This window comes from Dermacentor silvarum, chromosome 1 (assembly GCF_013339745.2).
Source record: "Dermacentor silvarum isolate Dsil-2018 chromosome 1, BIME_Dsil_1.4, whole genome shotgun sequence".
NCBI classification, from domain to species: Eukaryota; Metazoa; Arthropoda; class Arachnida; order Ixodida; family Ixodidae; genus Dermacentor; species Dermacentor silvarum.
In genome coordinates this window covers 43,084,866-43,112,289 of record NC_051154.1, presented here as the reverse complement: position 1 = coordinate 43,112,289, position 27,424 = coordinate 43,084,866, and the positions used below count along the sequence as shown (strand labels likewise).

The 27,424-nt window shown below is 44.0% G+C and overlaps 2 protein-coding genes across 4 annotated transcripts in view; both read left to right on the top strand.

Annotated features, from left to right (window-relative positions):
* The window catches only part of LOC119461783 (triple functional domain protein), a 215,628-nt gene extending 201,538 nt beyond the window's left edge, over nt 1-14,090 (top strand). For 2 of the 3 annotated variants that reach the window (XM_049667188.1, XM_049667182.1), the window contains exons 45-50: nt 1,736-1,828; nt 1,947-2,081; nt 2,178-2,363; nt 6,994-7,177; nt 8,687-8,732; nt 12,824-14,090. In XM_049667188.1, the coding sequence (XP_049523145.1) occupies nt 1,736-1,828; nt 1,947-2,081; nt 2,178-2,363; nt 6,994-7,177; nt 8,687-8,732; nt 12,824-13,235 (1,056 nt within the window). In that variant the 3' untranslated portion in view covers nt 13,236-14,090. Of the gene's footprint in view, nt 1-1,735; nt 1,829-1,946; nt 2,082-2,177; nt 2,364-6,993; nt 7,178-8,686; nt 8,733-11,215; nt 11,295-12,823 lie in introns of all 3 variants that reach the window. The other variant, XM_049667194.1, reaches the window with a different exon arrangement.
* Nucleotides 14,091-14,165: 75 nt separating this feature from the next.
* Nucleotides 14,166-27,424, top strand: part of LOC119461798 (kalirin-like) — a 75,314-nt gene continuing 62,055 nt past the window's right edge. The window contains 1 exon segment of the mRNA XM_049660823.1: nt 14,166-14,186. Coding sequence (XP_049516780.1) covers nt 14,166-14,186 — 21 coding nt within the window.

Sequence of the window (27,424 nt, the reverse complement as noted above, 5' to 3'; positions counted from 1 at the left end):
GAATAGCACAGAAATATCCTACATGCTTGAATATTTGTATGGACCACAGGGAAATGCGTTCATACTGACAGTATAGTGTTTTCATGATGGTAGCGTCCAGTCAGTGGAGACGAAATATGTATATGGGGTCTGTCCCAAGACTTCATGCAGTGAGTCAGCAAAGAAGTGGGAGATGGTGTGGGCGTGTGGCTTTGACACTCTCCCTGCTCAAGAGCACTCTGTTGACCTTCAGTGCGAGCTGGAGTGGTTTACGACGTGCCAAAATTTATTCTTACATTTTTTTCTGCAAACCATTTCCAGTCTTTGTCATAATGTAGATTGACCATTAGATGGAACAAAAGATGAGCATCGCATTTCATAAGAACAGGTTAGAAGTTAATCAAATGTCTTGACAGGCCTATGGAAAGGGTGCCCCGAATAAAATAACTGTTCAAGTGGTTTCATCATCTTTGAGAAGGCCGTGAAGGTTCCCAAGGACAATGCAAGATGCACCTCACGTGAAAGTGTAAACATCATTTGCGTACATTCTGTCACGCTCAGTGACTGTTTAATCACTGTTATCAGAAGCACTCGGTTAGGAAAAGTAATCTGTTCATGATTCTGATCGAAAATTTGGAAATGAAAAAGGGTTGTGCCAGGGTGGTACCAAAACTGCTCACTCCAGAGCAATAGTTTTGATGAAAACATTTCTGCATTGATTGGAAAACTTTAAATGAAAGAGATGAATCATTACAAATAGTTATGACTGGTAACAAATCTTTTATTTACAAATACAACGTTGAGCTGAAGTCACAGAGCAAAGAGTAAAAAACAATCAACATGAGTCAAGGTAAAAAAAGTGTAGAAGAGCAAAACAAATTCAGTCATGTTGATCATGTTTTTTGACTGCTATGGAATCGTGCATTATGAATTTGAAGCTGAAGGTCAAACTTTCAATGCAGCTTTCTATGTGGGTGTTTTGACGCATCTTAAATAATGTATGCTTCACGCGTGACCAAATTTGTTGAAAAGGGGGCACTGGATTCTGCACCACAATGCTCCTCCTGTGCACTCTGCATTGATATACATTGCACAAGTTTTGGCACCTAATTCAATAATTGAACTTAGGTTATGTTAGGATGTCATTACAACTGAAAAACATTGCCGCTAAAATGCTTCAGAGAAGCCGTCTTTCAGGGGGGCTTTATTGTAGAATTGGAAGTATATTAAAGGTGACCACATTGATGTATCTGTGAATTTCTGAACTGACCTTTCTCTTTTAATGTTCTGCATGAACATGTGGAACAGACCTCATATATATGAATGAGGCAGTATGTAGTTGCCTTGATGCTGAAGAGCCATTTTGCATGTTGTTTGGCCTGTTATGAGATGGTCTTATTATATGGATATGTATCGGTTTCTTCTGTTGTCAAGCATAACATGAAGCAGGTGCCTTTATATTCCACTGTATTGTCTATAATCTTTTCTTTTTTGTTCTTTTGTCCTTAAAAATACTTTCTTTCTGAAAACATTTTCTATTGAAAATAGTGCTGAGTGTTGTATCTGAATGTTATGAATGCTCACTGTTTTTGAAACAGCAATCATTACATCAAGTGTCCACCTAAAGTGTACACTTTAAGTGTAAATACCTGTGATGCATGTGCCATGAAAGTATCTCTTGTTGTGCAAGCACATAGGTCCTTGTTGACTAAATCACCTTTTTCTCACGTTGCTGTGTTCAATCCCTTGATTTCAGGAAATCCGTCAGAAGTTAGGGCAAAAGTTGCAACTGCCCGATTTGCTCATTAAACCAGTTCAGCGCATCATGAAGTATCAACTCCTTTTGAAGGTAGGCAGGCACAAGTAAATCGTAGGTCTTCCCATGAAATATCATTTGCTATGAAAAGTAGAACTGTATCTCAGTTGGCACAGTGGATACCCTTGCACATACTCTTTTTTCTTTCCAGGACATACTGAAGTACACTGAAAGGGCACAGTTACATAAAGAAGCCGAGGACCTCCGGAAAGCCGTGCACATTATGCATGTGGTTCCAAAGGCAGCCAATGACATGATGAATGTGGGAAGGCTACAAGGTTTTGACGTAGGTTCTCTTTCTCATTTTTCCTTCTGTATTCTGGTTGCCAAGCTTGTAAATCCGGCTTTGTAACTCTGAGGGTTTTTTTTTTTCTTCTTCTAGGGCAAGATCACTGCCCAGGGTAAGCTGCTCCTGCAGGGGCTTCTTTTAGTGAGCGAGCCGTCAACGGGTGCCAAGTTTCGGGAGCGTCAGGTGTTCCTCTTCGAGCAGATCATCATTTTAAGTGAAGCAGTTGGCGCAAAGACACCTTTTTCGAATCAGGCATACATCTACAAAAATCACTTGCAGGTTGGTACAAAAAATCTGGTTCTTGCATCAGGTTCACTTACAGAGTTAAGCTGTGAAGAAATAGTGCATAATTGTTCGTGATTACTATGCAAAATCTGCTACTTCCTATATAAACTAGTGAACACAAAAAAAATTTGATGCTGTGATTTTGCACGCTTTACCTCTTCACACACTGAATACACACAAATTTTGAAAGGCAGTTGAGAGGAAGCTTTAGCTCAGGTCCAACTTTGATGCGGCCTATTGAAATAGTACATGTAAAACACATAAATGCTTTTGTGAGATAACCCGTCAACCGATTTGTAATTCATTTTTTCGCGTGTGAGAGAGAGAGTAAAATTCTAGTGGCTGTTGGAAGCGGAATTTCGATTTAGGGCCTGAATGTTTTTAAAAGGATTTTCAAAAATTCGGATGTTCAAGAAATATAGAAGCACAAAGTTTACAAATTAATAGCTCTGCATCAAGAACTGATATCGCAGTTCTGTAAACGGCATCCATTAGATCATTACAAGCAGACAAACTCGATATGTCAATTTATATCTTACTTGAATTCGTTACGTTGTGTACAAGGATTCTGCAAAAGCTGTATTTCCATCGTACTAAATTTTTTGAGATTCATGTGTAACATATCAATTTTGTCTGCTTTAGATGTACTATTACATGCAATTCACAGAATTGTGATATCATTTCTCATTGCTGAGTTAGAGTTGTAAACTTGACAGTTTCGTTTCCTGAACATTCTCGATTTTTGCCATTATTTAATAAAAAATTGACAACCTAAATCAAAAATTCGAAACCAACAGTCACTAGATTTTAAGTTTTCTTTTAAATGCAACAAACCTCGTCAAAATTTGGTGCAGTGGTTGCCGCAAAAAACGAATTCTTCTTTTACATGTATTTAGATAGGAGCACCTGAGCTAAAGCTTCCTCTTAAGGGCCCCAAGTAGTGAGAAAGTGGTTGCTTCTGCGTGTGATGCAAAAGGTCTTGGGTTTACGTCTGAGAACTCCTAAACCACCCCGAGGTCGCAAATTTTATGTACTGGCAATTGTGTACTACTCTACAACGAACATGCAGCTGCAAGAATTTTGAAAATTATGACGTAAAAGCAGAGTTGCAAGTATTTAAAGATTAAGAATGTGGCCGCCACTCGTTCCTCTTTCTCCTTCACATCTCTTCTCCTTGCCATCTACTCCTCTAAATGGCCCGTGGACACATCATAACCAATGTTATATTCGCACTTCTTTTTTACCTTGTTTCAAAACACTGTCCACATCCGGTTACCACGAGCACGAGGTCGCGGGATCGAATCTCGGCCACGGCAGCCGCATTTTGATGGGGGTGAAATGCGAAAACACCCGTGTATTTAGATGCACATTAAAAACCTCAGGTGGTCGAAATTATTCCGGAGTCCCCTACTACGGCGTGCCTCATAATCAGATCGTGGTTTTGGCACGTAAAACTCCATGATTTAATTTTAAATTTAATTTAATTAATTAATCCGGTAACCACGACTCCGCATTTTTTCAGCTACCTACTGTCGCTGCCATGCTGGCCCGTCCCCCATGCTCCTGCGAAGCAGTGCCGCAAAGGACCCTGTGTTGTGAATGATATGCGATCACTGCCCTTTTTGCTTACTATTAATACATTGTTAGAGTCCCTACAACCCACCGTACAATGGATTTTACACAAATATGTGTTATATATTTAGGCTGCTTTGGAAATGCTCATTTTGAAGTTCACAATGCTGTAACATGGTTTCTTGGCACTCTCGGTACTGAGTTAGAGTTGCGAATTTGGGACTTTGGATTTTATTATATATCTGTTTATTTTGATTTTTCATTTAAACGCAAAATTCAGATTGGTTCACCAGTGGCAAGTTCGAGCATTTCGAGGTACATCTTGAGGGATACAAGGCCACAGGATCATCCACAGACTGTTGTAAAGATGTGGCATTTTTGCTGTATAAGGAAAAGTAAATTGAGTAGCCTTACAGTGCAATAAGGAAGCAAAGCAGCTTTCTTTTTTTTTCTCTATCTCTGTCTCTCTTTCCAAATGGAAGTGCCACCTATCTGCATAAATACAGTATAGACCACTTATAATGTAACCGCTTATATTGCAGGACCGGATATAGTGCGGTCTTTTCAGACTCCCGTTAATTTTCCCATAGCACTCCATGTATACACGTATCGCTTATAGTGCAGTTGCGGGAAACGAAATACCGGTTACAGTGCGGCTGCCTGGGAGAACGGAAAGCAGCGGAGACGGCGAACGCTCCCCTCAAACGGGCGCCCCAAGGAGTGCTCGAGGAAGAAAGAGAGACGAAGTGGAGGAGAAGGGCACGTGGTGCGAACGAACAGCCAGTGAGGCTGAAACCAGAATCTTGAGTGCGAGTCGTTAAATATCACAGCACGCATAGCGAGCAAGGGCCACAAACTGGCAACGCCGGCCAACGCTTGCTTCACCATAACGGCAGTAAACGAAACTTCAGGGAGCGGGCGGCGCCGGCACGTCACAGCGAAGGGCACACGCGGAGACTGTGGAATGTGAGGGAGGAGGGCGGCAGGGAAGCGGATTTCGCCTCGGCAACTCCGCCGCTTCGGTGGCTCCCCTCGCCCTCCCTCGTAGCTCCATTACTTTCGACTGTCACCGTGCAGGCGCCGCCGAAGTTTCGTTTTCTGCCATTATCGGGAAGTGGGCGTTTGCCGGCGTGGGCAGTTTCGTTGGCCGGCCTGGGACAACGCCACTGCTTCCCTCTGCGCCGTAGCCGCAGCGTGCAAGGTCAACACGTGACTAAAAAGTAGAGGAAGCATAAAGGAAAAAGAAGGGTTCACTGCAATTTTCTGCACTTGGCTACGGTAACGTGGCTGAGATGTCGGCACGTACATGCATGTTCCAGCGCAACGCAGAATCGGCGACCTTGCCATTTGAGAGAGGGTGACATTTCCACCGCATTTTTTTTTCTTTGTTTTGTTCGCGCACAACATTGAGGGGTCTCTCTAAGCTTTTATTCTATGGCGGTGCCAGAGCAATGCCAGTCGGAGGTGCCGCTGCGTTGATTTGGTTCAAATTAACAAGATTCATAAATTGAATGCAAACATTCTAGCCACATTCCTCGACTGTCGCATACGCGTGGCGGCTCGGTGCACATGTTTTGCATATGTGCAGGCCTTGAAAATTGATGCTTTGGTTATAGTGCGGTGCCGCTTATAGTGCGGATATTCGCGACTCTAGCGACTTACGTTATAAGCGATCTACACTGTATTCCTTCAGATTTATTTTTGGAAGTTTTAAAAGTGGGTATTGCACTGCATAAGTTTGGTCACTATAAGTTGGTTGAAACGTTTCAGGGTACAGCGTAGACCGCTTATAACGTAAGTCGCCAGAGTCGTGAATATCCGCGCTATAGGCGGTACTACACTATAACCAAAACAACTATTTTATTGTGATAATGGACACTCCAAGCGCATTTTTGCCGTCGCTGTCACCGTGCTCTAGGTTCCGTATTCGCTTGCTAAATAAATTAACAAGCACGGTGTCACGCGCGCACAAGCAAACATGAACATATCTCGCTCGTTGACCGCGGAAACAAACTGTCAAAACGCTCGAGTGACGAAGCGCGGCGAGCGAATTGACCTTCGTGCTATCATGCCTCTTGCTTCAACGCGACCACTTTCCCCGTCACAGATTGCTTTCAAGATAGGGCCAAGGCGATCGTATCGCCGAAGTGGACCATCGCAGATTACATTCTTCGGTCCACTGAAACCTTTCCACATGCTTTGCTGGCAAAAATCCTCTTGTCTGTTTGCACCAGTCCCGAACGCCAGTTTCGAATTCTCCGAACGCCCGTGATGCGGCCCGATTTCTGTCCGTGTCCGCACACATGATCTTTTAAATGCGTCATCATGATGAACTCGGTACTTCATGCTGATAGAGCAGACGCAGAGAACGTGAAGACAGACGGTAGACTATTGCCTAAGCATGTGTACTGCAGCTCACAGAGGAAGCTACGGTAGCTAGGCTCGAGGGTAGCTAGGCTCGAGGGTAGCTAGGCTCGAGGGTAGCTAGGCTCGAGGGTAGCTAGGCTCGAGGGTAGCTAGGCTCGAGGGTAGCTAGGCTCGAGGGTAGCTAGGCTCGACGCGCGTGCGAGGTGGCCATTTTGAAATGCCGACGGCTATATGGTAACGCAGATTTAGGATCGTACTCGATTCTAACGCGCAAGCAATTTTTGGACCTGTTTTATCGGAAAAAAAGTGCGCGTTAGATTCGAGTAAATACGGTATTTGTGGCTTGAGGGGAGCATTTGCCGTCTAGGTTGACTGCCAAACATCAAGGCAGCCGCACTGTAACCGGTATTTTGTGTCCTGCAACTGCACTATAAGCGATACGCGTATACATAGAGTGCTATGGGAAGATTAACGAGTCTGAAAAGACCGTATTATATCCGGTCCTGCACTATAAGCGGTTACGTTATAAGTGGTCTGTACTGTACCAATAAATTGTTCTGTTTAATGTTGGTTTCCTTGTTTAATTCACAATTGTAGCACGCATTGCCTGATGATTGCTCTGTGGTTTCTGAAAAAAAAAAAAGCAGTACATTAACACCAAACTTGCTTGCTTGTTGGCAATCAGGTGAACAAGATGTCGCTCAATGAACATACAGAAGATGGCGACCCACTCAAGTTTACGCTGTGCTCCAAGGACCCACATCAGGAAGGCGTCTATTTTGTCATCCAGACACCTTCTATAGAAGCTCGTAACAAATGGGTATCAAATATTCGGGCCATACTGGAAACCCAACTGGACTTTCTTCGAGGTATGGTTTTCTCATTCTTATTTGTTCCATGCTTGAAAAATTCTGTGTGTTCATTTGTGAGGATCAACTTAGCTGAAAAAGTCGGGATCAGAGAATGGGTTGAGAAAACATGTCCAGAGAACATTTTCTTATTTCTTGTTTCCAAGTTTGAACACTTACGTGGAAAAGGATAATTCTCAGTGCTGCCTATCCAGGAACAAAGGCTCCTCATGCAATTACAATGGTATGCATGCTGTGAAAATGCTCTAGGGAGACATGATTGGCAATGAAAAATACATTAGAGAATGTAATCATGAATGTACCAGCGTATCCTGGAAACATGCCTTAAAGAATAGGGCATGCATGACCTTGGAGGATTACTCAACAATATTGATTTTAAGTTCATAAGAAAAGTGACATACTATGATGAAAATTTGTCACAATATATGGCAGATGTCACATGGTCACACATCATTCTAGATGTCTTAGCCCTTAATGTGCCTTAATGTAACTTTTTTGTCTTTTCATTGTTCTCGTTAAAATACATGCCAAAGAGCGGGAAAATTGCGTCAATGTAATTTAAAGGCTCCAAGCAGTTCTTCCTTCCTTCATTTGATAGTTTGGCAACAAATAAAAAGTTTGACTAAATGAGTTGTGCTGTTTGTGCTTATCAGGAATGAGGGTTTTAAAACATTGCCATCCAACATCTTTATTTTCCCTTTCTTTTTTGTGTGTTCTGCTGATTTATTGGCCTCTGATCAGGATTGAGTGTTGAGTGACAAAGGTGGATACAGCGAATTTTATGTTTATGCTTTCCCACTTACTTTTTTGGTGTATCTGGAATAACCAATTAATCTATTCGGCAAGTCTAAAGTAGATAGGCTATATAGTATGTCTTGCAGGGATATTTTGTTTTAGTTGACTTTCCATATCTCACCATTGTCAAACATTGCCACATATCTACATTAAGTAATATTATATTCCCTACTATTATATACTATTATTTACCACAAAGGGCCCTACACCACTGTATTTAAAAACCACTGATACATATAGAGTAAACAGTGCTCAATTCAAAAAGGGCTAAATCTTTTTCAACAGCATTTTGAGCTTGGTTCACTGCAGGGTTAGATGTACTTTCAGGTGTGGGTATTGCATGACCTAAGAAAGAAACATCATTTGTATTTGCATTTAAGTGTGTGTTTTATATAATTGAATTGCAGGCTTGAGAGTGTCATTTTTTATAAGTGGGCTCATTTTGCATTTGATAGACTGTTTTGATAACATTGTGGTGTATTGTTTTGTAATGAGCAAGTGAGAACCATTTATGCAGCTGAGCCCTAAGATTGCATTGGTGGCAGGCAAAGGTATTAATGATACCATTGAGCCAGTTTCAGGTATTAATAATACCATTGAGCCAGTTTCAGGGGTAGAGCTGGACTTTATAATGAATATTCTTGACATGGAGTTTCTTTTTTTTTTTATTGATTTGTATTCCTTTCTTTCATTCTTTCTTTTATTCTCTTGTAGCCATACAGTCTCCTATAGCTTATCAGAAGGAGCTCACTAAGGATATGTAAGTATTAAAGTGTTTAGTTGTCTTTGGCTACATGATCCTTTACATTCATGTTATAAATAGTAGTGTCAGCCTGAGTAACCACCTCTTTCATAGGCAGGCATGTCACAGTATGAAAACACCGCACAGTGTCACTGTCTCAGTGATGTCAGTTAATGAGCTTGACTGGGGATAATGCAAATATTGTGTTGCATTTTCATATTATAGCAATAGTTCGCTTGTGAGGATTTTGCTTAAAAGTCAATTAAACAAACATGCCAACTTTTTCATCGTAATTCTGGTTGTCAGCTAAAGCATTTCTCAGATTGCTAAAGCTAACCTTATCATAAGAAGCCAGCAAACAGACACCAAGGACAGCATAGGGGAAATTACATGTACTTATTAATTGAATTAAGGAAATTATAAATTAATGGAAGTGAAAGTGGATGAAAAGACAATTGGCCGCAGGTGGGGCACGAATCCACGTCTTCGCATTACGCGTGCGGTGCTCTTACCAATTGAGCTACCGTGGCGCCGTTTTCCCATCCACTTTCTAGGGTTCTTATGTTTATGCAGTAGAGGTAACCCTGTTAGTGTTAGCCAGCGCCACCACCACTTACGGCCTTGACCTTGTATTTTATTAGTCTTACAAAATTCAGCAGCCATTTAAACAAGTCTTAACACGTAATCAAACATAAAACTGATGTGCTAACAGTATATGTGGTATTGGGACATGGCAGACATTGTTTGCTTTCTGCATTGAAAGTGGTGGTAACTTAGGTGGCTTTTTCATTTCTATTTTGCTTTGTCATGCAAATGTAGTAGTAACAGTGGTCGTAGTAGTACCAGTAGTTAATAATTGTTAAAGGAGGCCATGCAAGCCTATTGAACACAGTTGAATAAACCCACCGCCTAGTTTATTGGCAATGCTGCTTTTAAGTAAAAGCTCTCTGCTTGTACAGCTTTTCCCATAGGACAACTGGTCATTTCTGGGTGGATTATTGACTGGACAGGCTAGATTTCTTTAGTAGCCGCGACCAGTCTGTGCTAATTGAAGGACCACCAAAGTGGCTGAAATTGAGAGAACTGAAAGTCGATTTTGATAATGTAGTCACGTTAGCACGGGAACACCAATGGGGCCCAAGAAAACTTGTGGAATCATGGTTTATCCGTCGCAATCAATCTGCATGTAATTCTAACCGTGGCCCCCTTGCTGGATGTTTACGGCAGTATCATACATAAATAGGATGTATTTTCCCATTTGTTGCCATTTGTGTACTGACGATGCCACCCACATGGGTGGCGAAACGTCTATGTTTTTTGTTATATTTTATTGTTGAGTAAAGCTAGTGATAAAACGTTGGAAGTATGGAAGTCACAGAGAAAATTAATTGTGCAAGCACATTGGTTCACATGCCTAAAACTCACCATATCCAGGTTAAAGCATGCAGGGTAGGAAAAAAAGGGTCACTATGTGAAGTACCAAGACCCACAGCTCCCAGTGTGATAAACATAACAAAAGAAGGGGGGAAAGCCACAGCATTGATAAAACCAACTTTTGGTTTGTTAACTGTTGCAGGGCCCCTTTAAAGTTTAGAAAGAAGCACTTTTTTCTTGGTCCTGGTGCTCTAAAAATTTCACCAGAAATGAAGTGCACACAAGCCTTTATTGTCCGTGTGCTATGTACAAAGGTTAGGCAGGTCATCAACTTCAGTATTGGAGAGGCTAGTACCTGTTCAAGGAGCCAGATTAAGGGGCTTTTTTCATGAGAACGAGCAGTCAAGCCTAATGACCTGCTTAAATCTTTGTGAAATATTGCAGACCATTATTATTATTGTATGAAGGTGGAGGATCAATATTATAGCCATGTCACGATGCTGCGCTAATGTACACAGCAGTTAAGCCATTAAGCATAAATGGTACATTTCTTTATTGATCGTCATTGATCACTTCAAATCATCATTTTTTGTCAGTCAAGCTCCACATTTACTAAAAACTTGACTTCTGTATTTAATGTAAGTCTTCTTATATTGTTAGACTTGTGTGCTTATTGTCAGTGAAATAAAAGAAATTGTGATGTATTGTGCACTCGCCCCTGAAGGTCTGTGCTGTGCATTGCCTGTGCAAGCTTGAGTTAATATCCTTTTTTATGCATCAATTTGCTGACCTCTAAGTTTATTTTATGTAGCACTGAAATAGCATTGTGCTGCTTACCCTAGGCAAGATATACTGGCTGGCTTACCCATGGTCTTTGTGGAACTATAAAGTGGTTTTAAGTTTTGCTGTTGTAAGCATTTTGTTTGGCATTTTGTCGCGGAGAGCAAAGACCCACGCAATCCTTTCCCCACTGTGCCTGGCTTTCATCCCAAATGAGGATGCCTTGTGTGAGGTTATCTCTGTGCTCAAGGAACTTGCATGTCATCTGTATTGTTGAAGGTTCCTCTGCTTCCCTGGCATTCCTTTTGGAAATGTGTAACCCTGGCTTTGTTTGCCCCCTCCCCCAGGCTACCTTCCCCAAGCAAAACATTCAAAACTTGATCTCCTTCCAAAAATCCTGTATAGCCAACCCCATGGTTCTATTTTGTAAGTAAGGTTGTTGTCTCTGCCCGACATTCTTTCTGTGAGCTTCATAGTAAAGCCTTGTTCATCTGGCACCTTCAGCATCTTCTCAACCTGAACTGCACTGCGAAAAAGTTTACAATCAGCTGGGCATTCACGTTATCTTGTTTAATTAGCCGTTAAGAATTCTTGTGTGCTGTTGTAAAAATATGGCATTACACACCAATTTTTCGAGAAGCTGCAGATGGGCATAATGTAAATCGACAAGGACAATCTTCCTCTTGATATTGCATGCGTAGAGAAGCTGCAAAATGTTGGCATTGTTCTTTCATACACCACCTACTACATCCCAAATCTTGGACTTTTCACTACGTAACAGATGAGGTGAATAAATCTTGCATACGCTCACTTACAGCACATTCGGTTCCACTCCATTGGAACAGTACAATTAGGGATTATCACAGTGATTATATTGAGCATTCTTCCTCTGGCTTATGAGCACTGAAGCTTTCATGGAAAAAAAAGATAATAAAAAAAAAAGTGATTTCAAGCTTAGATTAGACAGTGGGCCTGCAGTTTTGTTACCTATGGCCATTTTCTTCTCAGCATCAGCTCACATTCAGCGAGTTTACGTTCTAGATAAGGAGGTGTTGTTTGTGGATATTTGTTACAGTAGAAGGCTTCTTTTTATAGTTGTACTGGTGCTTAGGAACAAACTGTGCTTTCTTAAGTGGGCAAGTAATGGGCCATCATTTAGTAAGGTGTGTGTATAAATAGCCAAAACAAAGCCATCAGCAGTTTTAGGGAAGTTTACATTGCTCCTTGTTCCCAGTGTGCATGCTGTTAAAACTGCATGGGTGGATAGTAGTTGTATGTCTGATAAACAAGGCTTGACTTGGCTCTTTCTTTGCTAGCACAATGCTTTGTACCCAACTTCTGTGGTGCATCTTTTTTTTTTTTTTCTTTCTTTGCATTGATTAGTGCTACAAATTGTGCCCAGCTTACATTCATAGCTTTAACTTTTTTTTGTCAGCTTTATCTTTTATTTATCTTTTTACCGTATTGCTTTTATGCTTACTTGTAAGAGCCATGCATTTTTGCAATGCACTTCTGAGATCGATGCATGCTTTATTTCAAGGGTGCTCATTGTAATACTAGAATTAGCAGTTTTCTGCATGTCATTTCACTGCTTAACAAGTTTGTAGTGTAAACATTGCTTTTCACATTATTTTGAATTCACATTGAGAAGATGAATGTTATATAAGGTATAAACATTATGATCACATCTGACGCATGTATATCATCTAAACTTATTTATGGTTGGTGTGTATTGATTGCGAGGTGCACATCTCTGTGAAGTCTACCCTTCTCTGGGCTGTGTGAAAGGCACAAGAAATAATGTAACATATACAAGATCAGTGAGCTAAATTTCATTAAGTCTATAATGTTAGCTTAGAACCTATTAGCATTCTAGCAGTAGGAGAATATGTGTTGGATTGCCTGCAAGCTTGTGCAAGATGGGGGGAAGTACAGTGTGTGTGTGCCTCTTGCAGCTCGGCCCCTGAACTGAGCTCACTGTGGAACCCATCACTGCGCAAGACATTGTCACATCCAGCTGCAGCGCACAAGTGTACCCGGGGCAGTGTGTCAGTAGTGGACAGTGGTACGTCAAAGTCCATGCGTCAGCGTGACAAGAAGCTGGTACGACCCGCTGAGGCAGAGGATCGCAAAGTACCGCAACACAGCCCGGGCAAAGGCAAGCGCACCTTCCTCGAAGGCTTCCGCAACACGCTGCGGCCCAAGGCAGCTGCCAAGCCCGAGGCTGCCCTCTGCTTCAGCCACAGCTTAGACTCGGCCAGTCGGGCAGCAACAACACTCGAGCCCACGGCCGATGGCCGTCGTTGGTCCGAGACGGTAAGGGCTCCCCTCGAGGCCCCGTTGGCCACTAGTGCGGCCCAGGACTGATGTGCCACGCTTGTAGATATGTACAGAGAGCTGCAAGGTGATAACTGTGTTCGAAAAGTGTGCCCAACTTACCATGCATGGTTGTTTGTGTCACCAATGCTCTGTGCAGGGGCACCCATGCAGGACGCTGCATGCGTGCGGCTACTCACAGCATTGCTAACCCGAGTCTGAATGTTGTACATAGGTGTAAATGACAGTCAATGTATCATGGGCACGAGACGTCCGGCAGGCTGTAGCTAGGCCTAGCTGTTGTTTGACTCACATCGGTGTTGTCCAACGCAAGTGCTGCCCTGTGACGGGTTGCGCTAACCTGGGTTGGCCGACTGCAGGTCCCTCCAAGAACAAGGAAAAATGCTCAGCTTCCCTGAAATGCTCCATGCTAGTTGGGAGTTTGTTCGTTCTGGCTGTTGTGCTCTGCATTGTCGCACCAGTTGTTTCCTCTCTTGCTCTCCTCATCAAGTCTCCAGGACCTGTGCTTGAACGATGAGTTGTAAACTAGCAATTCAGCCAAATTGATATGGTGGAAGATGAGACTACATGAAAACACAGTACCTTGACAAGCAGCGCTGCGGCCAGAGTTTCCCGGCCAGCCGTGATCCTTTCCTCTCCAGTCTTTCGAAGGTGGTTTTGAGCAGGTGGCTTGGCTGCAGTACTTCTGTGACTGGGCAAAGCAAGGGAGATGCATAATATTTTACACCGGCAGGAGAATGGCTTGTTTGTATAGTGTGAAATATGAGCTGTACATTATGTGAGTCTACTTCAAAGACCCGTGCAGAATGGAAGAAGCAAGGGATGTATAAAGTACTAGTCAGTATTTATGGCTAAATGATTTTATAATAAACTTGTTCACTTGCATGTTGTTTGTCTGTCATAATCATCGACTACCAAGTGACCCTTCTGTACTAACCATGCAAGTGCATTTCCTGGAGGATGGGCATGTGTCACGAGCAGGTAAGTAGCAACCTTGCATGCAGCTTTGTCACCCTTGCTGTGAACCAGAAATAGCAACAACCAGAAGTAAGTTTTTGTCTGTGTGTGCTTCCTAGTGCTTTTAACAACTTACATCCAAAGCCTTGAAATTTCTTTGCTCATAGGCTTTTGGTGAGAAGACTTTACATCTGCACATGAAGCATTCATCTTTGATGACTGTTTCACTGGTATTTCGTTTAGTCTATTCTGCAAGGCAGAATTTAATGCTAGGTTGGTTTCATCTTGCTGTTTCATTTGCATTGCCAGTGTAAAGTCGTTACAGAGAGCAAATGTAAAAAATGGTATTTTCTCACTAAATCAAGGCATGTTTTCAGCTGAGCTGCCTAGTGCAAGTGATCCAAAAGAAAACCTAGTATATATATATATATATATATATATATATATATATATATATATATATATATATATAATTTAAGTATGCTCACATTCACATAGGTTGTCATTTTTCTGTATATACACCACCATGAAGTTCAACACAACTGTTGCATCTATTTGAAAACTGATTCCAGTCGACAAGCTTTTTGGCCTTGAATGTAGGTATGCGTGCTCCGCAAGCTCCACCTCCTACAGAGGCTTTAAGGATGTTCCTTTCTCAGTAGTGAGGCCAATGCAATATTCCCGTTACATTTGTTGTGCTAGACACCAATTGACACATTGTGCTATAGTGGATGGATGCATGTGGCCTGTGGTGAATGAATCTTAGGAGCATCCCATTTGAAATCGGGTGGTGGCTGAGAAGCCACCAAGCTCATTCCTTAACCTTTCTTCTTTTTAATATCGGCCCTTAAGACCCATGGTTCATGTTAACCTTGAACCTGAAGGAAATTTATTGCCCTAAGTACCTTGTCTTTTAGTATTCTCCACTGCCAATTCATTTGTTTGTTTTTTTCTCACTTAGCTATCTGTTGGTGATTCTAGCCTTTATAGCGATTCGTTAGACCACACCTACCTGTCTTTCCACTTTTGGAAATTGTGCTGAAAAGGAAAATTAGCATCTGCATGAAAATAGCATGAAACTACAAATGAAATTCATTCTCGGAACAAATTTCACAACTACAAAGCATTCTTTGTTGGGAAACCTGGTTTGTTTGCTGTATACTGCTATTTTCAGGATGTTTGTTTTCCGTTTCAAATTTCTCCACCTTGGTAGACTTCCATTGAACTCATTTGCTTATTACAATTGTCTGTTCCTTTTAATTGCTAGCAAATTTTCAAGGTTTTGATTTGAGTAACTCTTGTATGTTGCAGCATCGGGGGTGCTTGCACAATTAATTTTAACCATGGTTAAAAGGCTTTCGCACAGGTGACAGTAATTTGCTGCCCAGTAAGTTAGTGCACATTTCGTGTCGCACCTCCTCCACTCTAGAACTCGCCGTGCGGGAACTGACTGTCATTTGCCTAAAGCTTTTGTAGTTGCATGTAGACAATTATCGACGGGTAGAGCTCTATGCAGGCCGCTCCTGATAGCTTCTGGTACAAAGAATTGGTACAAGCAGCTTTCCATTTGACTCCTACCAAGCCTTTGAAGCTACTGACTGATGTTGGGCTGCTAAGCACGAGGTCGCGGGATCTAATCCCAGCCACGGCAGCCACATTTCGATGGGGGCGAAATGCAAAAACACCTGTATACTTAGATTTAGGTGCACAAACCCCAGGTGGTCCAAATTATTCCGGAGTCCCCTACTACGGCGTGCCTCATAATCAGATTGTGGTTTTGGCATATAAAACCCCACAATTTATTTCTTTTTTTTTTTAAGCTACTGACATGAGCTCAGAAAAGCTGTGCAAGAAGTGCAGGTACATAGCATCTTGGCATTTATGGGCTGGAAAAGATATGAAAATGAAGGATAGCAGAGGTGCTTGCCAAGGCCCCGAATATTAATGGCGCTCATCGCTGGTGTTCTGATCGCCCTTTCGTCTCATGCACAGGAACACGCATCTTTGCATTTGTGCACATTTCAACTGCACTTGTGTTTGTACTCTGACAGGACTAGTGCATCGCGAGTTGTTAGATGTAGTAGCTGGGGTACAGTTGCTCAGAGGCAGAGGTGTTCGGTTGCTGAACACATAGCTGTAGCACCGTGGGCTGTGAGGGATGCTGTAGTGGAGGGCTACGGACTTTGGCCTCGGGGAAACTAACATGTCGCACAGCCATTTACCCGTGTGAACTACCACCGAACTACCCTATGTGCAGTCACGCGGCCCAGTGCCTTACACGAGTTTGAGGCTACAGGCCCGCGGTTCTTTAACGTGCTCACCATTTTATTGCGATAGCAATTATATGGACACTTGAACCGGATTTCTGCCGTCGTCGTCGCCGTCGCCGTGAGGTTCCCTATAGATAAAATCTTCGCCGCGCGCCGTATGCCCGAGAGGAAGCGTGCGGAAACGCGCGCTATCACGGAGAGCGAACGCACTCAATCTCCCACGCGCAAGCAAGGAAGCAGGAAGCCAGCGCCGGAGGGAGCAAGGGGGGGGGGGGGGGGGGGGTGCATTTCTACTCTGCCAGCAACCGCGCTCGTCGCTCGCTCGCACCGTCTCTTATCTCCACACGGCTCTGACCTTTAAGTGCATTCGCCGCTCAGTTTCCGTTGAAGCGATAGACCGCACGTACCTTCGCCCGCTGCGGCGTATGCTTGCTGCCAGCGTTTTGACAGTCGTCGTCTGCTGTCATTCAGTGTGATCTCTTCGTGTTTGTGCGCGCTCACACCACGCTTGTTCATTCAGTTCGTAATAGTCGGGCCACATTTTCCAACGCACGCTACACACGCAATGCTGCCCGGATCGGCAGTGCAGCGCTACAAGTGTGCCCCTTCGCACGCGCTGCCCACGGGAAGCGCTTCTCATGAACACCACCGTTTCACACGCGCCTTCTCGTGGTCATCGAGTCTCTCTTCATGTCGGTCTACTTACGCCGCAGCACACCTGCTTACTTAATCAGCTCATGTTTACTACAATTCATATTGCTACCAAAGCCGCTCACCTTACTTCGTATGACATTGCTGTGTGGCTATCGCATTCATTGCTTCGCCCTTAGGGCGAAACTGTGACATTTTTTTTTTTTTTTTTTTTAATGCAACTGTTGCTGCTTTCCGCCGCCGTGGGATGCGGCTTTCGCAGCTGGGATTAGATCCTACAATTTCGCACTCTGCAACAGAACGGCATAGCCTCTGAACCATAGTGGCAGGTGGGACGAATTATGGTTCTGCCTGGGGGGACATGGCATAAAAAGAAAATTATTTAACAGTAAAGAGAAAAGTTATTTGAGCTGTATTAGCAAACCACTGTTACCGTAAAAAGCAGCTTGGTAAGCAAAAACAAAAGACGGTGGCGACATCGCCTTGAACTTCCCATACCAGCTCTCCCTGACGTCGTGGATTTTGACAGCCTCTGCTCGAGCCTAGTTAATTTTGTTATATGGACAACATTGTATCCAAAGAGAGCCGAAAACTAAACTTGGCAAGTTTCCAGAACTTGTACTAAGCCACAATGGCCTAAATGCAAAAAAAAAAAAAAAAAAAAATACTTTGAAAGCCGAAGCTCTGATTAGGTGAAGCCTGTTTACCAATCCATGGAGTACCCTTGGGTAGCTACACGAGTACCCTTTGGCTACCGGCCGTAGGTATCTAATTCTAAAGATTCTAGCAATAATTGGTGCTCTGCAACACCGCGGCTCGGTATTATGGCGCCATTTGCATTGTTCCTCCGGTGTAGTGGCGTGGTGTGGCGCGCCGTAGTGTTTTTCGAAAGTAATGGTACAGTATAGTGTTAAAGGTTTTAAATACATAAGATCGAGATCAGATCGGCAAAAGGCTAGATCACGATAGATGCAGTATAACCTTATTTGATCAAGCGGGCTAGGTGACTCTCCGCCCCCATTTTAAAGGGGATGCGAAAGAACATGCTGACGCAGGGCGTTTTCTCCATTGCGGCACAGCAGTAATAAAAAGTGCACAGCAGACGTTAGACAGTCCTTTGCGATTGTTTTGAAGGTGAATAGCTCTCTAAAGAACGTCATAGAGATCGCTTGCACTGTGCGATTGTAATTTATCCATCAGCGCTATACTTACATGCGTTCTTTCCAATCGTTATGTGTTCAACGCAGCATATGACATACGTACTACGTCGTGAGGTATCATTAGATTTTTACAGCATGTACAGAGGGGTCCACTGTTAAACGGAACACTGGAGCGCTGATGATGATGATTTATTGGCATCCCCTTTGAAACAGAGCGGCGACAAATAGTCACCTAGCCTGCTTGATTTAATCAGGTATACTATACCTGTTCTTTATCTAGCATTTTTGTATACCTCTCATTATTTTTATTTTTCAAAAATTTACCTTGTACTGCTGCCTATGATTTTAAGAGATCAGGTCGTATGCATCTTTTCCCTGCTTTTTTTCCACCAGTACTCTAATCGTCTCTTGCTGATCTCTACGGCCGATCTGTTTGTTTCCTTCCACTTTAAACCCAAGCGCTTCTGGGAGTTGCACGTTACCTACGGTTCTCACTGGGTGGATACCGTCGCATTCCATCAGGATGTGCTGAGTGGTTTCTGGATCTTTACTGCAGCATACACATGTCTCATCTAGTTCCGAATGTTTGTTCCGATATGTTTTCTTCCTTAGGCAACCGGCCCGAGCCTCAAATAGCAAGGCACTGCCCTTTGTGTCATCGTACAGATTTTGCCTTCTAATTTCTTTCTTCTCATTCTTGCAAATCTCCATTGTCCTTTTTGTTTCCATTCTTTGCATCCAATTCACGGTCTCTATTTCTCTCACTTTCTTTCTGATGACTTCTGGTTGTCTATTTACCGTTTCGATTATCCTGTACTTGGTTGTCAACTCCCTTGACCTCTTCCTCCATTCTGTGTCCACGCTTTTCATGTAGAGATACTTGTGCACTTTAGCCACCCATTTATTTTCATCCATGTTCCTGAGCCTTTCTTCAAAACTAATTTTGCTCTGTGCTTCTCTGACTTCAAAAGAGGCCCAACCCATGTCACCCTGCACTGCCTCATTTGTGGTATTACCATGGGCTCCCAAAGCCAACCGGCCTACTGATCTTTAGTTAACTTCCAAACCTGCCAATATATCCGATTTTAAGCATATAATGGCATTTGCAAATGTTAGCGCTGGCACCATTACTCTTTTCCAGATTCCACGCACCACCTCATACTTATTGTGGCACCACAGTGCTCTGTGTTTCATTATTGCTGCATTCCGCTCCCCTTTATTTTCAGATTATCTTGGTGGTTGCTTGAGTAATTCTTTCCTTCATATATGTGTACGCCGAGGTACTTATATTGCTTCACTATGGGTATTACTTGCTGTTGACTTGACACCACGAAATTACTCGTGTGTTCATTAAAGATCATAATTCCTGGTTTCTCTATGCTAAACTTAAGGCCTAGATTTGTCGCTGCATTCCCACAGATATTCGCAAGTATCTGTAAATCTTTTTTATTGTCCGCTAGTAACACAATGTCGTCTGCATACATCAGTCCAGGGACCTTCTGTTGCACCATTTCTCCATCACGCATGTAGGATAAACCAAAACTTAATTCGCTGTTTTCCAGTTGTCTTTCTATACCGTTGACATAAAGTATGAACAACAATGGTGACAGAGGGCATCCTTGCTTCAATCCTTGGTGAATTCCCACCATTTCATTTCCTTTTCTACCTTCCCATACCACTTGTACTTGGTTGTCTCTATATATCTCCCTCAGCAGCTCTACGAAATCGTCCTCTATGCCTTCGTATTGAAAAATATCCCACAGCAATTCCCTGTCTACGTTGTCATAAGCTCCTTTAATATCTAGAAATGCTATCCATAAACGCCTTTTCTGAGCTACTGAAATCTATGCACTGAGTTAGTACAAACATATTGTCTTCTAAGCGTCTGCCTGGCCTGAACCCATTCTGTAGTTCCCCCAATACATCGTTTTCCTCCACCCACTACCCGCCGTGGTTGCTCAGTGGCTATGGTGTTGGGCTGCTGAGCACGAGGTCGCGGGATCGAATCCCGGCCACGGCGGCCGCATTTCGATGGGGGCGAAATGCGAAAACACCCGTGTACTTAGATTTAGGTGCACGTTAAAGAACTCCAGGTGGTCCAAATTTCCGGAGTCCCCCACTACGGCGTGCCTCATAATCAGAACTGGTTTTGGCACGTAAAACCCTATAATTTAATTTTTTTTCCTCCACCCACTTCCGACAGTTCTAATTTTATGGCTTGCATTGCCATCCTATATATCACCGACGTTACTGTAACTGGCCTGTACGAGCTAGTCTTATCCTTATCTCCTTTGCCTTTGTAGATGAGATTCATCTTGCTTTCACGCCATCCAACGGGAATTTTCTTTGTTCTAATCACTTGCTCTATGGCATTAGTCAGCAGTGCCTTGCTTTTTGGACCGAGGTTTTTGATTAGCTGTATTGGGATTTCATCGGGTCCTGCTGCTGTGTTGTTAGGGGCATTTTCTTCTGCCTTTTTCCGCGTGGCGTCTGCTTGGCGCCACCACCGGCCGACGGCTGCAACAAGTTTCGCGCAGTGAGCGCCGTGGGCGGTGCACTTTTGTCGTCTGCTACCGTCTGCTGCCGCTCTTCGGATAGTAAAGAAGCAAGCCGATCACACCTTTTCAATGTTGACCGATGAGTGCATGGCCACACACTGATAGCCAGCCATTGCAAAGCTGGAGGAAAATTAGACGAGGCAAAATATTAACAAGCAGGTATTCTTGCCGTTTCAGTTTGCGAGACAAACATGGTCATTTTTTTACGGATGTCTCTTTGTAGCACATCTATATCGGAGAATAGTTCTCCGTGTGTAGTGCCCATCTCACTTGTACTACTGCATATTCGAGTCGCTGCAGTGGGTAGGTTGCACAAATAATCCACAAGCGCCTTTAACGAGCATATTAATTTATAAAGAGCTATCACACGAGTTATGGTTGAATCTTGGGAATCGACGTGCACAGTAAAAAATTTTTGAGGCGGGTAAATCTTTATGATATGAGAAGGCGAACCAAAGACTGTACGGTCATTGCTGCTGATGTTAAGGGCATTTATCTGATTTTACATCAATCCAGTCACTTTCCTTCCCGCTGGAAGGAAAGTGGCTGTGTCCAAACACGAATTACGCGAGCTGCTTGCTTCGCGACGATCCGAAGCACGGCAGCTGACCGTAGCAGACGACGAAAGAGCACCGCCCACAGCGCTCACTGCGCCTGCGCGACACTCGTTGCGGCCGGTCTCAGAATCGAAAGTGTCCGTTATATGTACAGAGGGGTCCACTGTTAAAGGGAACACCGGAGCGCGTGGCGTCTGCTCTGCGCCACCGCCGGCAGGCGGCTGCAACGAGTTTCGCGCAGGCGCAGTGAGCGTCGTGGGCGGTGCTCTTTCGTCGTCTGCTACCGTCTGGTGCCGCGCTTCAGATCGTCGCGGAAAAGCAGCTCGCGTGGTTCGTACTTGAAAGCAGCCACTTTCCTTCCAGCTGGAAGGAAAGTCACGGGATTGATCTATAATCAAACAAATGTCCCCCTGCACACCAGCAGCAATGACGCTGCTGTCTTTTGTTCGCCTTCTTGATACATACATAAAGCACTGCCCGCTTCAGAAAAGGTTAAGTGTGCACTTCGTTCGCCACTAATCCACGATGGCTCGAGTGCCATACGATGAAAGGCAGCGTATTTAACTGTGGCAAGGGAAGTACAGACAACGCGCTATTGCAGAACTAACGCAGAGGCCGCTCAATACAGTTAATCGAATAGACAGTCGTCAGCGTGTGGGGCTGCATGACAAAGGATCGCCTCGGGCCTCTCGTCAGCTTAGAAGGAAAATTCACGGCCGACAAATACTGCGATGTCATCGAACAAGTTGCGCTCCCTCATGCTGCAAATGGTGCTTTCCAGCCGCATGACTTCCTCTTCCAGCATGCCATATCCCATGTGCACACCACAAAAAAGCTCGATCAGTTCTGCTGCCTCACCAAGTGGAAGTTCTGGGCTGGCCACCGCAGTCTCCCGGCTTGAACCCCATAGAAAACGTTTGGGGTACCATGAAGAAGGCCTTAGCAAGTCAATGCCTGCACGGGCTCTCCGCGGACAGCCTTTGGAGCGCGGTCAAGGCCGAATGGGAGCGTTTGAAGCGAAATGCCTAATTCTGTGAAGCCTTGTATGCAAGTCTTCCTTCTAGAATAAAGGCAGTGCTGGAGGCAAACGGCGACGCAACCAGATATTGAGCGACGCACAGGCTTTCTTTATTTGTTTTGACGCATGTTTTTCTTGAAGCCCAAGATGACGGCAGTTTGTAGGAGCACATTTTACGTCAAGTCCTAATAAAACGGTTATAGCACTCAGTGTTTTGAAGGCGTACCCAAAAATGCCTACCGTAATCAGAAAGGAGCGATTTGTAAACGTAAACAACCTAAAGGTCTAGAAGAATTTGGCATGCTGCTAAACTTGAACATCTACTCGTAACTAAAATGTCTGCAACTGCGGGAGTTCAACTCGTTACGTATGCCAATACATTTCTCCATCGATCTTACCGCTGTGAATTCTACTGAATGAGCTTCAATGGCGCTTGTGGATTCTTTGTTCAGCATATATACCCACAGCAGTGACTCCAATATGCCTTAGCGCGCATGAGATGGCCACTATACACGCAGAAATACTGTCTATTATTGTTGTATCCCAAAGAGACAGTCCGCCAAAAATTGTCATGTTTTCCTTGCGAGTTCGAACGGCACAAGTACCTGCGAGGTAATATTTTGCCCCGTCTAATTCTCGTTCAGCCTTGCAACGGCTAGCTATCCGAGTGTGACCATGCAGCCTCCGGCAAACTTTCAGAATGCGTGAACGGGTTGCTTTGCGACGATATGAAGCGCGGCTGCAGACGGTAGCAGACGACGAAATATCACCGCCCACATCGCTCACCGCGCCTGCGCGAAACTAGTTCTAGCCGCCGGCCGGCGGTGGCGCAGAGCAGACGCCACGCGCTCCGGTGTTCCCTTTAACAGTGGACCCCTCTGTACATACCCCTAAATTTGTGATTGCGTGAAGTGAATGGAAGCGCAGAAGCAGGCTTCTCCTTACGAGGCCTCACGTTGTGGAGAAGCCAGCTTGGATGAGCGCTATGCGTTTCGCTGCACCGTTGACCAAGGCAAACTGGTAAGGTGATTGTAATTTATTTGCACGAGGGGCGAGCCTGTGCTCGGTGGCGTGCTAGGCAAAAGCGGAGAGGTAAGAACCCTTGTGCCTGAGCACCTGCAAGCCTGCCGCCGAGAACAGGAAATGAGTACAAAATGATGAGGGTGAGGGAATAAGGGGTGAGAGGAAATCAGAGTGGAAGTACATAGAAGGATTAAGCAAGGTGTGAGGGAGATGACAGTGGTTAGAGAATGAGAGGGATAAATAATAGTAGGAGGATGTTGGGTCGTGATTTTCAATTCTCGCAACCAGAAAGGCGGAAAGATCGGCTGGAAGAGCGCGTCTCTGTAGCCTGCCTACCTAGCTTAGCTCCGTCTTTAGTGTCAAATTTTTTGAAGTGTCCATTTTAGCACAGAGTGCAGTGTTCTTGTGAATCAAGAGGAAACTTTAGATCGGGCCCAACTCCGATGCCACCTATTCAGTTACCTATAAAACGCAAAAATGTTTTTTTCTGAGATAACCCCTGGACCGATTTTAATGAAATGTGTTGCGTTAGAGAAGTAAATACAAATTATATGACTGTTGCAAGCTGAAATTTTAATTTAAAGTTTGGAAGAAATAGCAGCACGAAGTTTACAAGTTCGTAACTCTGCACCAAGGATAGATATTGCAGTTTTGTAAAGAGCACAAATTTTGTGTATTATTTTTATCTAACGTGAATTCGTTATAATGTTTACAAGGGTTTCGCAAAACTTGTAATCGCATATTAGTGGTGTACTTAAGAGCCGTGTATGATACTCGTACATCAATTTTGTCCGCCTTAGATGTACTATTAGATGCAATTTACAGAATTGCGATATCGTTTTTCGTTGCTGAGTTACAGGGTTGTAAACTTGGTAGTGTCGTTTTCTGAAAATTTTCGATTTTTAATAATTGTTTAAGAGAATAGATGGCCTAAATCATAATTTTGCTGCCAGCAGTCACTAGATTTAAACTTTTTTAAATGAAACGAGTCTCATCAATTTGGTGCAATGGTGGACGAGAAAAACGGTTTCTCTGTTCCTATCTATTTAGATAGAAGCGCCCGAGCTAAAGCTTCCTTTTAAGTCCCTTCCCTGCTCGGTTATATGACCCTTGAAAACGTCAGAAAGTGGAACATATATATGCCTCATTTTTGAAGTTTTGATTGGTACTATAAATACGAATAATTTGACACTAAAGGGAAATAATTTATGCAATTCGGTATTCTTGACTTGTCTTCAGCAACTCGGCGTATTTTTTTAATGAGCATAAGTCACGAACTTGCAAAAATTAATTCACCAACTTTTATTGTGTTGATTTAAGCGCAATACATTCAATGGAAAAGTTGGAGAGCATATTGAGAAATATCCAAATGAATTCTTCCCGCTGTAGTGGTTACATGTTTTCGGAGCTCTGAAGAAAGCGCGCGAAATCTGGAAATGTACCACGTGACTAGGCGCTTACGCGCAATGACTTTAGTGCCCGCAAACATCTTCGAACGAATGATCACTGCTGCACGCAAACCGAATGTAATGAATAGGCCGCAAGCGAAAATTATTGTTTCGAGGCGACGGGTCGTCTCAGATGCATCTTCATCCGCCGCAATAACCTCCTTGGCCGCACAGTTTGTGGACAGCAAAAAAGCTGGCAGCGCTTTAAGAATGTATGTGCTCTATTTATCGCTATACTACATGGTTCCATTTACTCGATCGCTTCAGCAGGCGAATTGTCTTGGCATAACTGGAGGCGAAGACCGTTGTATTAAAAGCGTATCGTTTGCTTACGGCCTATTCATACATCCTGTCAGCTTGCAGCAGTGATCATTCGTTGAAAGCGTGTTTTCAGGGCACTAAATGTCACTGATCGCATGCGCGTAGTCGCATGTTACGTTTTCAGATTTCGCGCGCTTTCTTTGGAGCCCCGAAAAAAAAAATGAAATCATAGCAGCTATGTTCAAGGAAAGAATTCAGTTGGATATTTCTGATTGCGATCTACAACATCTCCATTGAAGATTTTAAATGCGTAAGCCTTTCTACGCCTACCTAACGAGGAAACCCGTCCGTCACGTAAGACGAATCGCTATAAATAATGTAAAAAACAAATTTGAAAGGAAAAAGCGTTGGCGGTGGTGAATTTCGAACCTACGACCCCACGCTCAGAAGCCGAGTGCCTTACCCAATTGTCTAAACAGCCACGCTTGCAGAAGGTGAACATACCTGATCAATATGAATGGGTTGTACCAGCGGTATACAAAACAAATGTCACAGGAGAACAGTTTCTATATAGGCTTTGTTGAAAGATTTGGTGATGGTGGTATAAAAGCCACCTGTAGGACCACATGTGCACATGCACACGAGTGCGCGGTGATATAATCTCGACCGGGTGAGGTGGGTCGTCACCGCAGGAATCAGGAGACGACGATGAAGGCGGGCATCGTGATGATGAAAAATAGAAAAGATTGTATTCACTTCATTGGTACATGGTTTTGACTCTATCCGAGTCTCGAGCGGTTCTGATTAACACGGGGGCCAGGACGGCCTTAAATCCCCTCGTGGTGGCCGGCATTTCCTTCGGGGAAGTCCTACTAAGTGGTTCGTTGGGAAAGGGAAAGGTTGGCGCTATCTTCTGCAGCCCTCGCCCTCGGGTCCTCCTTCTTGGTAGCTCGCCGTTTTCGTCTGCTCCGTAGAGGTGAGAGCTCTCTCGGGGCTGAAGGGGATTATCTCGTCACGGGAAAAGCGCTGGGGCTTGCTTCCCACATTGGAGAGATACAGATTCCAGGCATAACCTGCCGATGACTCCTTCGGGGAACTTGTGGAAGTGTCAGACCTATGTCGGGCGGTCAAGTTGGCGACCTCCTCTCCCTCGGGTCTTCCTTCTTGGTAGCTCGCTGTTTTCGTCTGCTCCGTAGAGGTCAGACGCTCTCTCGGGGATGAAAGAGGATTATCTCGTCACGGGAAAGGCGCTCGAGCTTGATTCCCACATTTGACAGGTGCAGTTCCAAGCCGATCGTAACAGCGGTGACTGGGCGGTTTTGCGTTTGGCGGACACGCCAACTCAGCGCAATCTCTTCGGTGCCGCCGAGCTGGCCAGCATGCTGCCGGCTAGGCAAGATAGCTCGAGCGGCCCCGGCGTGAGATAGGACATGCTCTATTCCCGCGCTGGCTACGCCAAAGTGCGCCGAATGCTGCCAGGCCCCCTGGCTGCGAGGTAACGTTTAACTTAGACCGACCACTTTGCGCATGCGTAGCGTAACTGCGCCGCGCGTGACGGGCGCCCGCGTTGCGCAGGACTATATTCGCGCCTTTAATCCGGGATGCGCTGATTCACAAACACGGTAATTAGAGCCACGGGGTTAGCAGCTTCGGCTTTTGTCTCTTTCCCGCCGCCTACAAATGTCAATCTACCATCTGCTACAGAGTTGGTCTACTCTCTACTAACCCCTCCACTCTCGAGTTACCATAGACTACCGATTGTGCGAAATTTACACATTATGCCAAGGTGCTGGAAACTGCAGTTAAAGCAAGTGAATGTTGTAGGATGACGCTTTGTGGCATTTTTCTAGTGAGTCGTAAATGCAAACTAATACTTATTGTGCAGTCAGTCATATTTCATTTCTTATAAAAAAAAAAAGAATTGAACGCCCAGCTCAAAGCGCATGTACAGGTTATTTTTTTGCTGCAAGCATTACGAGAGAGGAAAGATTACTCTTGCCGTTGCTCGCTGAACGCGGCACAGTCGAACATCTCGTTAAACACGGTAGTGCCTTCATCTGTGTGGCCGGCCAGTCTGTATAGCGATACACTGCACTCAGAAGTAAAATGGAGCACATTTAACGTAAGCAGGGTGTTCAATTTTATCTAAGCTATACGAGGAAGCTCTTAAGGAGACCAACTCCGATGCCACTTATTCAAATGCATATAAAACGCAGAAATGCCTTTGTAAGACAACCGCTCGACCGATTTGAATGAAATTGGTTGCATTTGAGAAAGTTAACTTCTAGTGACTATAATAAACAGAAATTTTACTTA